The sequence below is a fragment of the Hypanus sabinus genome, chromosome 1, assembly GCF_030144855.1.
Source record: "Hypanus sabinus isolate sHypSab1 chromosome 1, sHypSab1.hap1, whole genome shotgun sequence".
Lineage (NCBI taxonomy): Eukaryota > Metazoa > Chordata > Chondrichthyes > Myliobatiformes > Dasyatidae > Hypanus > Hypanus sabinus.
The window spans coordinates 125,336,013-125,349,375 of record NC_082706.1 but is presented as its reverse complement, the minus strand read 5'-3'; the positions used below and the strand labels follow the sequence as shown (position 1 = coordinate 125,349,375).

The 13,363-nt window shown below is 37.0% G+C and overlaps 1 protein-coding gene across 6 annotated transcripts in view; it reads left to right on the top strand.

The window, feature by feature from the left end:
- Positions 1-13,363, top strand: part of dennd3a (DENN/MADD domain containing 3a) — a 132,829-nt gene that overhangs the window by 88,004 nt on the left and 31,462 nt on the right. For 5 of the 6 annotated variants that reach the window (XM_059975688.1, XM_059975696.1, XM_059975729.1 and 2 more), the window contains 4 exons: positions 1,773-1,954; positions 4,436-4,957; positions 7,836-7,934; positions 12,450-12,709. In XM_059975688.1, coding sequence (XP_059831671.1) covers positions 1,773-1,954; positions 4,436-4,957; positions 7,836-7,934; positions 12,450-12,709 — 1,063 coding nt within the window. The remainder of the gene's footprint in view (positions 1-1,772; positions 1,955-4,435; positions 4,958-7,835; positions 7,935-12,449; positions 12,710-13,363) is intronic. The other variant, XM_059975704.1, reaches the window with a different exon arrangement.

Genomic DNA, 13,363 nt, shown 5'->3' with positions numbered 1-13,363 from the left:
ACTATTTCGGTTTTTAGGTTTTAGTAAATTGTTGATAGTTTGGAATTTTTCTTTTGATTTGACGTGATGCACAATGTTTTCTAGATTAGCTCAAAAATTGTACTTCAATGTATTTCAAATTTAGAAGAAGGAACAGTAAAATGTGAAAATAGTTGGGGCTGAATCCATTTTCAAGGCACTATATGTCTAAACATCTCTTAAACGCCACTAACATATGTACCTCCACTATGACCCCTGCAGTCTGTTCCAGGCACTTACCACTTTCTCTGCAATCCGTTTGTCCACACATCTCCTTTGAACTTTCCCCTGTCTCTTAAAAGCATGTTGTTTTGTATTTAGCACATAACCATTCATAAATATTCTGACTGAATGTCCTATCTATGTCTCTCATAATTATATAAACTTCTATCAGGCAACACCCCCCTCCCACCCACCAGCTTTTTCAGCCTCCAAGACTGCAGAGAAAACAAACCAGGTTTATCCAACCTCTCCTTAAGTGCATATTCTCTAATAAGGGCAGCATCCTGGTAAACCTTTTCTACATCCTTTCCAAAGTTTCTGCATCCTTCCTGTAATAGGTCGGCCAGAATTGCACCCAATACTCCAAGACCAGTGTAACCAAAACTTTATGTACTTGCCTCTTATGATCCAAGTGCTTGGGGACAAGTAGCAGTCAAAGTTCTCAAGGCACTTGTGAGTATCAGCCTCTTTGTTTCAACCAGTCATATTCTTAAATGTTCAGACCACAATGATTTAACTTTCTATATTGCTTTACCTGTGAAGAAAATATTGACTAGGATTGAATTTAAGATTTTTGTCCTGTTTGATTAATGTTTATTTATTTTTTTACATTAAGACTCCAATCTAAATCTTTTAAGTATTTTTTGGGAAGAAGATCATAGTAATGCAGGTGGATATTCCTTTTGATATTCAAAATAACCTCCTAAACATTAGATTCCAGAAGACTGCTGTACCATATTCTTTAATGCATTTTGATTTCTTAATACCCATTGGGATTGTGAGGCCTCAGCTGGTTGAGGTTGACTATGGATGTTGCGTCCTAGCTATCTATGTGATATGCAAGCCAGGGTGGTATGATATTGAGAGCATGCTGTCTCCCAAACAGCAGGCTCCCCCTCTCCATACAGTTGATGAATTGAAAGAAATGGCAGATACCGATTATGGTATGGATATAATACCAGCGGCATCTCAGGGATTGCCATTCAGCATTGAATTCAATGTAGGACTGCTTTAGGAACTCTAGCTCTGGATTTTTCTTCAAAGTTTACTCCCATAGCCTTCCCCATGAGTGGTTTGAGACCAGAGTTTTCCTTCTCTAGATGTGCTTCCTAACTATGGCTAACAAGCCCTGTAGCTTGAAGTGACTATTTTTAAGGCGTCAGTAACCGGCCTTTAGCCCTACGCTTGTAGTTAAGCTAAACCTGAAGGCCAGAAGATGGTCTTGAATGTCAGATGCTATTTGAGATGCCACCTTTGGGAGCATTTAATACATAGTGGGAGCTTATCCCCACTACCCCTCTCCACCCAGCTTAGACAATTTTAGGAACCACTAAATTAAATTTAACTTAATTGAAATTTAAATAAAATAGTAGAAGATCTTTTCAAAGATATTTTATTTTATTTTGAATTAATTAAACCATTGGAATTAACTCACAGCAAATCTACTGGTTTTACTTGCCTCATTCATTAACATTCTGAATTATTGTTAAGTTGTATTACAAGCAGAAACTTATTGATGGATATTATTTTAGAATGAAGATGCGGGATAATCCTCGAAGGCCCACAATGGAACAGATGGCTGTGAGAAAGGAATATAATATTGATAAGTTGATGACTAAGCGATTCGCTGCGAGCATGCCAAATATACCAGTTGATATATGGCAGGAGTTTCCAACTGAGGATCCTTCTCTAAACAAGAACAAGCCTGAAAATGGTGCTGAGTTATTTCAGAGTCAAAGTTGATTTTCTTGTCATATGCACAAATACATGCGTGTACAGGTGCAATGAAAAACTTAACTTGCAGCAGCATCACAGGCACATAGCATCATATAAACAACATTCCCAGGAAAAACAAATTAAATAGAAATTATACAAATTTCTTATATTTTTGTGCAAAGGTATCAAGGTGGTCGTACTGAGGAGCTGAGTGAAAGGGAGAGGTTGAATAGGTTAGGACTTTATTCCCTAGAACATAGAAGATTGAGGGGAGATTTGATAGAGGTGTATAAAATTATAAGTGCTATGGATAGGGTAAATGCAAGCAGACTACAATTAGAGGTCATGGATTAAGGGCGAAAGGTGAAATGTTTAGGGGGAACATGAGGTGGAACTTCACAGAGTGGAGAGAGAGTGTGGAATATGCCAGTGCAAATGGTGGATATGGATTTTATTTCGACATTTAGGAGAAATTTGGATAGGTGCATGGATGGGAGGGGTATGGAGGGTTGTGGTCTGGATGCAGGCCAATGAGATTAAGCAGATTACTGGTTCAGCACAGACTAAATGGACTGAAGAGCCTGTTTTTGTGGTGTAGTGTTCTATGATTTTATGACTCAACACCACTGCAAAACTGTAATGATTAGGTTTTTGTCAGTTGGTTCAAGATCGCCAAGTTTCAGTTAGTTCTAATATTCCTTTCTTAAGGTTTTTCTGTACACTTTAATGAAGAATACAGTACGTGCTATTCAGTAGTTTCCTATTTATATTCATAGAATAATTTAATTGTTATCAATTGTCAATTGATATAAAATTCTACTTGATGCTCAAATTTAAATTCTGGTGTTGGAAGTCATTCAAACTAGGCTATCCAGTATCTGTTATTTTTTGAATGGGTCATCAAAAGTCAGTCAGTTTTCAAGTCCAAGCACTTTATCTAGGGGTAGACAATAGAATTTAGTGCCCCAATGAGAACTGGGTTATGGACCTCTGCTCCTGCTCCTGAAGTCTATAATCAACACTTTGATATTGCTGATGCTGTTGTGAGATATTGTGGCACCATTCAGCCAGATTTTCAATCTCTGTCCTATATGCCGATTAGTCACCACTTAATTTAGCCAACGACAGTGGTGTTATCAGCAAATTAAAATATGGCATTGGAGCTGTGCTTAGCCTCACAGTCATAAGTATAAGGCGAGCAGAGCAGGGGGCTAGCCACACAGCATTTTGACACACCTATGCTGGTGGACATTGTGGAGGAGATATTGTTGCTAATCCAAACTGACAAGGAAAATCAAGGATCCAGTTACATAGAGAAGTATTGAAGCCAAGGTCTTGAAGCTTATTGATTAGTTTTGAGGGGATGATAGTATTGAATGCCAAGCTGTAGTCAATGATGAGTGTCTTGATGTATATATCCTCACAGTCCAGATGTTCCAGAGTTGAGTGAAGAGCTAATGAAATGGTATCTGTTGTTGACATGTTGTAATGTTAGGCAAATTGTAGTGGATTTAAATGGCTTCTCAGGCAGAAGTTGATATGTTTCACCAGTCTGTCAAAACACTTCATCACAGTGGATGAAAGTGCTACTGGACATTAGTCATTGAGGCAGACTACCATGTTCTTAGGAACTGGTATAAATGAAGCCTGCTTGAAACAGTTGGGTCCTGAGATTCTTGAAATGAGAATTTAAAGATATCCAGCCCATTCATCAGCACAGGTCTTTAGTATTTAGCCAGGTACCCTCTCTGGGCTGGATACTTCCTACAGGTTCGCTCTCATGAACGATACTCTGACATCGACCTTAAAGACTGAAATCAGAGGGTTGTTGGAGGTTGTTTGAGTTCATAAAGGTGCCTTCATGTTTTGATGGTCAAAGTGAGCATAAAAAGCATTTAGCTTAGCAAAGCCTGTTCTTACCTATATCATTTGGTTTCCCTTTATGGGAAGTGTTAGCATTCAAGCCCTGCTACAGCTGTCAAGCATCCTTCTGTATTTCCAGTTTGGTCTGGAATTGTCACTTCACATTGAGAGATGGTTTTCCAGAGATTGTGCCTGAACCTCTTGTATTTTACTTGGTCCACAGATGTGAATTCCGCTGGTCTGGCCCTTAGCAAGCCCTTTAGCTTGTGTATGGAAGAGACTTTCTTTATCCACCTTTTCTGAGTACCATTTTGTTGCATTGTAATATGCTAGTATTGTATTTAAATATAATACGCAGATTTATGTCTCAAGAATAGTCTAAGTGCACACTTTTAAAAGAGTCGCTACTTATTTGATTGCTTGTTATTTAGTATCAAATTGAAGTGTATGTAAAGTAAAAAATCTCTTTAATTCGAATGCTTTTAAAATAAGGACATTTCCTTTCAGAATGTTTTGAATGCACATTTGATTTGATTACTATACGCATGCTATATGCTATGTTTGAGAAATACTTTGACATAATATTGCTTAATTATTTTGCTAATATTTCTTTCAGCAATGAAGAAAAGCATAAAATCAGTAACAACTTTCAAGCTGCCAGAGTTTAGGTCCTCACTTTATTATTCCAGTATAGTTGTATGGTATACAGATTTCATCAACCTACTGAGCAGAGCCATCAATACCACAGGACCAGAAAAATCAAGTCTGTTGGCAAGATATTACTATCTCCGTGGGTTGGCTTTTTTGATGCAAGAAAAATATCTTGAAGCGCTATCAGATTTCCAGAAGCTTTACAAGACTGACCTTGACATTTTCCCAAAAGAAATTGTAAAGAAAGTGATAAGCATGATGCCCCCAGATCAACATAGTCAAGCAGGTCAGAAACTAGAATTAAAATGGCTTATTAGTGTAATGCCAGAAAAAGAACAAGAAATAACAGTATTTGATGAACACGTCAAAACCTTTGAAATGCCGAAAACACATATGCACCAAGAAGACTTTATGAAAAAGATCCAGGAATCTGGAATTGTGAAGGATGTTGATACCATTCTTCGGCTGTTTGATGCCCTGACTATAGGTTAGTGATGTACTTAACCATCGATTTGCCTTCTGGTATTACATGTTAGGAAATGTAGTAAACTGAAATTTCATTCTACAATTGAGTATACGTGATTAATAGAAAAAGGGCATGGTTTTCAAGTTAGATTGCTGATTTAATTCATAAGAAATTCAATAAAATTAAATCTGAACACTTTGAAAGGAAAGTTGTTATTCTTAAGTAAAACGGAATATTTAGCATCACTTGATCTGTTGTTTCTCATTCTGTAATTCAATCCGAAAATCTGTATATTATCTTCGTTTTTTTCACTGTGGGATATTTGGGTAGTTTATTTGTTACAGTATTTGTCACAAGAACCCCTTATGTTATTCACGATATTATGTAGGATAATATGAGTTGCAGCACTATGTATTCTATGTTTTTTGCACCATAGTTTGACTTGGGGCAATACCAGCATTATTGCATTTCCTAAACACAAAGTACACTGCAGGTGCTGTGGTCAAATCAACACATACTTTTGCATTTCCTATGTTGGTTTGATTTTCAGTGTCTTGGCTAAACAGGTAATCTAGTTGTCATGACTCACATACCAGAAGCAAGTTGGAGAAATAACACTGGACAACAAATTTTTTCAGAAGTGTTGCTTCCTCAGAATATTTTTTATTTATGATAGACTGCTTGAAGATGAACACAAATATAATTTCAGACTACTTGTAACACATAGGAATTTGGAGAAACAATAAATTAACTTTTATTGAATATAATGTGTTTAATTGCATAATGGTGCTGATGCTTTGCAATAGTTCAACTAAGTTTAAATATTTTGTTAATGATTTTCATTTGTACTCAGTGTCTGAGGCTTCTCGCTTAAGTGTCCAACAATAATTTACCAGCATTGATGGATTCCAGTTGCCCTGGTATCTTTTCTCCATGACCGCAATGTCCTGGTGAAACCTTTCACCATGTTCGTCACTAACACCACCAAGATTTGCAGGGAAGAAGTCTAAATGGGAATGCAGAAAATGAATCTTTAGCGATATGTTGCATTTCATGGTTTTATATGCTTGAAGCATGCTTTCAACCAGCTGCATGTAGTTTGGTGCTCTGTAAATGCTGAGAAAAATTTCAGCAACTTCCTTGAGTGCCTTCCATGTGATTTTTTTCCGGTTCCACTAGAAATTCTTCAAATTGCCTGTCTTTGATGACCTGTTTGATTTGTGGACCAACAAAAATGCTTTCCTTAATCTTGGCATCAGTTATTCTGGGAAGCATCTGTCTCAAATATCAAAATCCTTCATAGAAATTTTTGTGCCTGGTGATAGCAAATTCCATCCTTACAGTCCTGAACCCAATAATTATTACTGAAACCTGTCCTGCCATGCAGCAGCCACGCCACCTAAACATGCCCAAGCATGCCTGGACAAGACAGGAAACTTTCCAACTTACATTGTAGGCAACATTTTAATTGATTTGAATTACGAATTGAAATAATAAACTTAAGTTTATTTTAAAAAATGGTGCGTAATAGGGAAATTTCATGGTGATATTCATTATCAGTAGCCCAAAATTCACAAGATACACCTAAAGATATTAAAGAAGCAAAATCTTTGTTGTCCAGTGTAATTAAACTTTTCAGTATGATTTTAACTTGACTCAATGCGCTTGAGACAGGATCAGGTTGACACTTTGCCTTTGCATCATTCCTGATTTTGCTTTTACCTCCTTAGTTTTGATCTCCACTTATCTGCATGTTTGTCAGTTCTTTTTATTTTCTTTTTTCCTCTTTCTTTCTTTTTCTAATGATACTTGTTTTCTTGATATGATTTTTCCTTTTCTTCATGTAATCTTATGGTTGGCATCCATCTGCCTCAAAGGACAATGGATGATGATCATCATTATCGCAAGCCTGGGTGAAGGTTTGGAGATCCTGAGATGTCCAGTCATCAAGATCCCCTCTCAGTCTCACCAGTGTAGTCCAAAGGAAAGCTTCTGAAGCAATACATTTGGTACCAGCTTGGCTGCAGGAGCTACCAGAAGGGTGTTCAATGTTGTCCAACTGCCTTTGGGACTCCACTCTGGATTTGCAGTCTGGGTTTACTCCTGTATCCTCCGTCTCTCCCAAGACTGCCCACAAAGTAGGGGGGCTATTTTCCAATAGCTGGGGATCTGGTTCATGAGCAAAAGGGCAAGTCCACATATTGGTGAGACTGTGTGCTACGTGTGCAGAGGCCAGACCTCCTCCCTTTTGTAGTTCAACCTGAGTCCGAAAGAAGTTCAGTTTCCATATGTTGCCTGTGAGGAGGTACTACATGAGGCTTGCTGTTGGAGAGTCTATGTACTGGCAGGGAGAGACTTACACATTCAGTTCTCCTTCTCGCTAACTAGCTAGAGATGGAACCTGAAAGTGAGAGTGACAAGCACTACCCACTATACCACCACACTGGATGCATCACAACAACCATTTTGACACCTTTGTAATCCACATGAAATTTTCCTTCAAATATGATTTAATGTTGTGCAGAAAACTAAATTGCACTTCAGTTGTTAGCAGGAGGTAGGTATTTTCCAACTTCCAGAGTTAAATCTTTATGAATTCTGATTTATTCTTTTCAAGCTTTTTAGGAAATTTTGATAGCATCGCTGTTATTCCTACTTCAAAATCCAATTCAGTAATGATAGTTACTGCTGGCCAATTTTAAGCAAAGTCCTTTTGTCCTTGTCAGTTGAAGCTTCATTATTGTAAATTCTCACCTCTTTTAAATTGACCCAAAGTTTCATTAAATTTTAGATCTAAAATAGTGGGTGACTTCTATTAAGCAGGTTAAGGAGGGAAGTAATCCTTCACCCACTTCTTAAAACACTTCTCCATTGTTTTACCTATATTGTTTTCCCTCAGTCAAATCTGAAACGAGCAAACTTAAAAATCGCAACATGCCATCCGATCCAATGCCAACAGTGGTTTCAAGATCGGTGTTTTATGTGTCGCCTGGGACTGGTAAGCAGAATATGATGCTGGACCATCACCATAACCTAACACTAGACTAACATTCATGTTTTTTAAAATTAAAGTGTTATGCCCAGATTTCTTTAAAACTCATCTACTTGTTGAATGTCCTTTTATTAATTCAGTGGTAAAGCAGGCATTTACTGAACATCTCACTGTCCTTTTAAAAAAAATGGAAATGAGCTGGGTTCCTTAACTGTTGTGGTGCTTGAGTGGAGGTTCTCCTTTTATTCCATTCTATAACTGATTTCAATACTTTGATTCAGTGATTCATAAGATATATCGGCATGCCAAAGTGTGACTTGGTTGGGACATTAAGGGTGATGGTATTCACTAAAGCTTGTAGGGTTAATGGGTACTGATGAAAAAGTTGATCTCATGTAATTTATCTTGTAAGCAGTCGTATACGTAACACGCTAGTGGATGAGAGAGGGAGTGGATGGAAGTTGGTGGAGTGATAATCAAGTGCTTTGCTTTTGATATCAGACTTGTTGAATATTGTTGCATTTGCACCCATTCAACATGTTGAGAACATTTCAGCAAAGTTTATGATTTGAGAATTGGGAGGTGCCCCTTATTTCAGAATACACAATACTTTGCTCATATACAGTAAACTTGCAATTTAATAGCTAGTCCAGTTGGGTTTTTGACCCTTCTTGTTTGTGGGGAAAATTGGTGCTGATATTGGTTATAAGGTCATGTGATTAGATTTTCTTCTTACTGGAGATGATGCTGGGTGTAGTGTGGCATGAATATAATTTGCCCTTATCTCACCATATTATTGATTTGGTTTTCTTGCCTAATGACATGGACTCCTATTCAACTACAGTTCCTGTATCATTGATGTACTGTACATTGTTTGTCTTTATTTTCTAGTCTTTGGTGTTAAATGTATCATCATAATTTTCAAATCCTGCCACGGCTTTCCTCTTACTAACTTTTAATCTTAATAATTGCTTCACTCCAGTTCTGGATTCTTGTGGATCTCTGATTTAAATCACCGTACTATTGGCAATTATGGTTTCTGTTGCTTAGGCTTTCAGATTAGGAAATTCCTCCTTAAACTTATGTTGTAAGACTTAAACTTTTTTTTCAAAAGCTACTCTTTCAACCAAATTTTAGACGCCTAATTTCTGTTGCTGTTATTCAGAGTTGATAATGTACTTCTGTAAGATTTCATGTTCTTAAAGGCAAGGTATTATTGCATACTTATATCATTGGAATCATGGCAGCTAGAAAAAAGCACAAAGCCCATTGTGGATGTGCCAGCTGCTTGTAGAGCAATCCAGTCATTTCCATTTCCTTAGTGTATTCCTGTAGCCCTGGAAGTTTATTTTCCCCCTAGTGCCTGTCAACTAAGATAATTAATTATAAGCTTTGAAGGTAACAAGTTTGAAGTCATCAACACAATACACAACAAAAAAAACTAATTGTACCTCAAACCTCTGTGATCTTGGTTTTTGTGCTGTTTTTGGTCCTTACGCTATTAGTCTGTAGGAACAAACAAAAACTGTTGGATGAACTCAGTGGGTAAAGCAGCACCTGTGGAGATGAACAATAGTCTTTTGCTCCAGTAAACAGGAATTATTTTTATTTGTCTATCCTAACTAAATTTGCCATAATCTTGATCTAACAAATTTCCCAGTAACTTTCTTTCCTAAAAGGAAAACAATCACAGCTTCTCCAACCTCTGGTTTAAAAACTTTTTGTTTCAGGGAATCATTGTGGTTAATCTCCTCTGTACCCCAGAGGACCTTCATATCCTTCCTAAAGTGGTGACTGGAGCTACATTTTTAATGCTAATCAGTCTAAATAGAGGTAAAGGTTCAGCATAAGTTCTATGCTTTGTATTATAAAGATGGATATACTATTAGTATACAGTTTGCTAACTATTCTTTCATTAAGTCCTGTCAACTTTAAAAATCTATGAACACGAACCATCAGAAATCTGTCGTTATATGCTCTTCAGAGCTGTGCATCTTCAGTCTGCGTTGTATCTCCCAAATACTTCTGTCAATATGCATCATTACACACATTTTTGCTAAGGTTTCAAGTGTCTTTTCATCTGCCAGTTTGTGACAATTCAAGTTTTGCAAATTGTGATATTTTATCCTATATAATGATAGTCAAGTCATGAAATATTACAGCAATGTTCTTCGCACTCTTAGAAATACCAGTGTCCACTATTAACAACCATTCACCAGAAGAAGCTCCTTTGCCTCATTAAGTTTTTTTTATCCAAGTTAGCAATTTCTACTTCATGAATCTCAATTATATCAGTTTTTTGAGGGTGTATTATCAAGCACTTTGCTAAAATTCACGAAGGAAACATTCACTGCTTTCCCCTTCCTGTTTATTGTTTGTAATATCTCAGCAATCACAGTTGCTAAGTCGACCTGCCTGAAGAGCACAGAGATATCCTTCTATTCATTACTGAACAAAGATATAAAATTGGCCACTTTCTAGTCCTCTAACACCATGCCATAATCAAATGATGATTGGAAGATTGATTGCAGATTTTCCATCTCCATTCAAGCTTGGAATTAAAGTCATTCTAGGTAGGAGACTTATCCATTCTAACCATAGCCAGGTTGTCCTGATCAATCTATCAACATTTAATCCCATTGATTATCTAGACTATTTCTGTTTTGTAAGCATCTTCCTCCCCAAAGACTATTTTGTTCTTTGTATTGTAGCTGTTCCCCATTGCTCTAAATCAGGGGTTCCCAAACTCTAATGCATGGACCCCGACCATTAACCGAAGGGTCCATGGACCCCAGGTTAGAAACCCCTACTCTAAATGGATATAATTTTCTTTGTCCATAACAGGTTTATGATGTTGAGGACATTTGGGTTTTCTTTTATGTTAGTTGTCATTATATTGCAATAATATTTAGCTTCTGACACTTTTGTGGTCCTCTTAAAATTCTCTTCTCTACTTCTTGTATTTAGTGCAATCTGCTACTCTGTTCTTTTTTGTCTTGGCAATCTTTGCTCACATTTTGGTTCAATATATTATTGGAAAGATACTGCTTGGGCTGCTCAAAATGGTTCTGAGACAGGAGGCTAAATGGTGAAATGTTTTTGGAGTGAAATTTTTGACATAATTTGCATTGAGGTGAGAATGTTACTCCAAATCTAATGCTGAGATCATGAACTTTTTCAGTGGGAAGTTTAAAAAAAAGTAATATATCAAATGCCACATATCATTAAATTTTAAGAGGAAAACTTTTGTGGAGAAACAAATAGAATTTTGAAAATGTATATGTTCTTTATGGAACACCCTTGTACTGCTGATTTTGCTATTATTCTTTCTGCTTCCTTTTCCATTCTGGTGTGGGTGTTGAGACAACTTATGATGCCAATGTGGAAATTGAAGACTCTTCCACAAATGGTTGCAGATAAAATAAGCAGATAGTGGGGGTTACAGTGGCAGGTAGTGTAGTTTGTAAGAGTGTACTTCTGCTTATTCAAGGATGTGAATGTTGTTGAAGCTTGAACTTGACATTCTCAATGCTAAATTAATAGTTGCTTCTGCACTTCAGGTGGTCATGTTCCCAGAAGACACTGGGAATGGTGCACTTCAAGAAGGTTTTGAGTACATCTGTCTTGGAACCTTTTTTCTCTTGATAATGTCTCCTCATGATAGAGCTCTTAAAAAGTTCTTCTTTTGTGAGTAAAGTGTCAGGCATGCAGTGTAGCAGAATGATTGTAACTATTCTGGGGATATTGACCTGCCGGTAGGTGCTGATGTTAGTGCACTGTCACCCAGAGAACTTGGGAATATGCTGTAGATAGTGCTGAAGGCTGTTTAGGAGATCTGATAGAGGAATGAAAGAAAAACAAATGCTATCTCATGATATATAATTATGATTTTATATAAAAGGTGGTGTTAGTGAATTAATTATCAAACAGCTCTGATAGCTTTATTTGTTGCTTTGCTTTAACTAATATTTTCTCCTTTTAACTGCTTCTAAGGAAGAGCTGTTTTGCATTTGGCAGTTTTGAAGAATGGTCGATGATTCAGCTGAATGCAATTGATCCAAAATCCTATTGTTGCTTGATTATGTGTCTTGGTGCTTCAACATGAAACATTATTAAGCTGTCAGAAGTTTTTCAACATTATGAATTCAAGAGTTTTAAGTATTGTTATGAACCATAGTATTCTGCATAGACTTTAATGCTTGAAAAATGGTGGGGTGAATTATTTCTCAGTCTTCATTTGGGTGGGGCTTTACTACTTTACTACTAATATAAATAAAAGTAAAATTTGTATGCATATACTTCATTCAAATTTGATAATAATTTGGAATAATTAATAATACTGTTATTGTTTTGTTGCATTACAGAGAAACAACAGTATGGAAAATGAAAACAAGTAATAGGTTTTCTCTTAGATAGGGAATGCCTTTGGAAAATCTTAATGTCTACGTTGAAGAAATTTTTGAAATTAATATTCTTTTAATGAAAGTCACACATTTAGAATTATTTTTATTTGTATTTAAGGACATTTGAAACAGATTGATCCTGAGACATTTAAAGACTTCTACAACTTTTGGAAAGAGTCAGAAGCTGAGGCTCATGAAGTTAATCTTCCTTTGGAAGTGATAGAATATCTGGATGAAAATGAGAGTGTATTTAAATTGTCATCATCTGTGAAGACCAACTATGGTGTGGGAAAAATTGCATTAACACAGAAACGGCTTTTTCTCCTTAAAGAGGGCAGACCTGGCTACGTTGAAATCACCAATTTTAGAGATATATTGGTACTACTTTTGAACTGTTCTTTTGACCTCACTTTTGGAATGCTTGATAATTTTTCTTGTCTTTCTATTAAGTTATAGAGATGATAACCTCACTTGGGTTGCTGCCCAATCAATTAAAAATAAATCCTTCCCTACATCACTGGTAATTGCTGAGGCCTCTGTTGGTCAGAGTTGACCATGGACATTGTGTCCTAGCTTTCTAGATAAGCAAGCCTGGGCAGTACGATATGGAGAGCAATTTATTGCCCATGTAGCAAGCTCCTCCTTTTCATGCAGCTTATGGACCCGAAGGAACAGGAGAAACTGATACAGTTTGGTACCAGCAGCATTGCAGGAGTTCCTAGTCAGCATTGAACCCAATGTATGACTATCTTAGGACTCCAACTCAGGATTTTTCCCCTTGGGATTTACTCCTGAAGCCTTCACCATGAGTGGGTATAGCTGCAAGGTAGCAGAGGTTTGAGATCAGAGTTTTCTTTCTCTTACATGAGCTGCCACCCACGGCTGATGAGCCCCATCTGTCTGAAGTAACTGGTTTTAAGGTGCCAGTAACCTGCCTTTTCTTGTCAGTAGAAACAGCTCTGCCAGGCTTAGAAGCTATTGGGAGCATTTAATAGGAAGTGCGAGCTTGTCCCCATTGCCACCCCCAGCTGT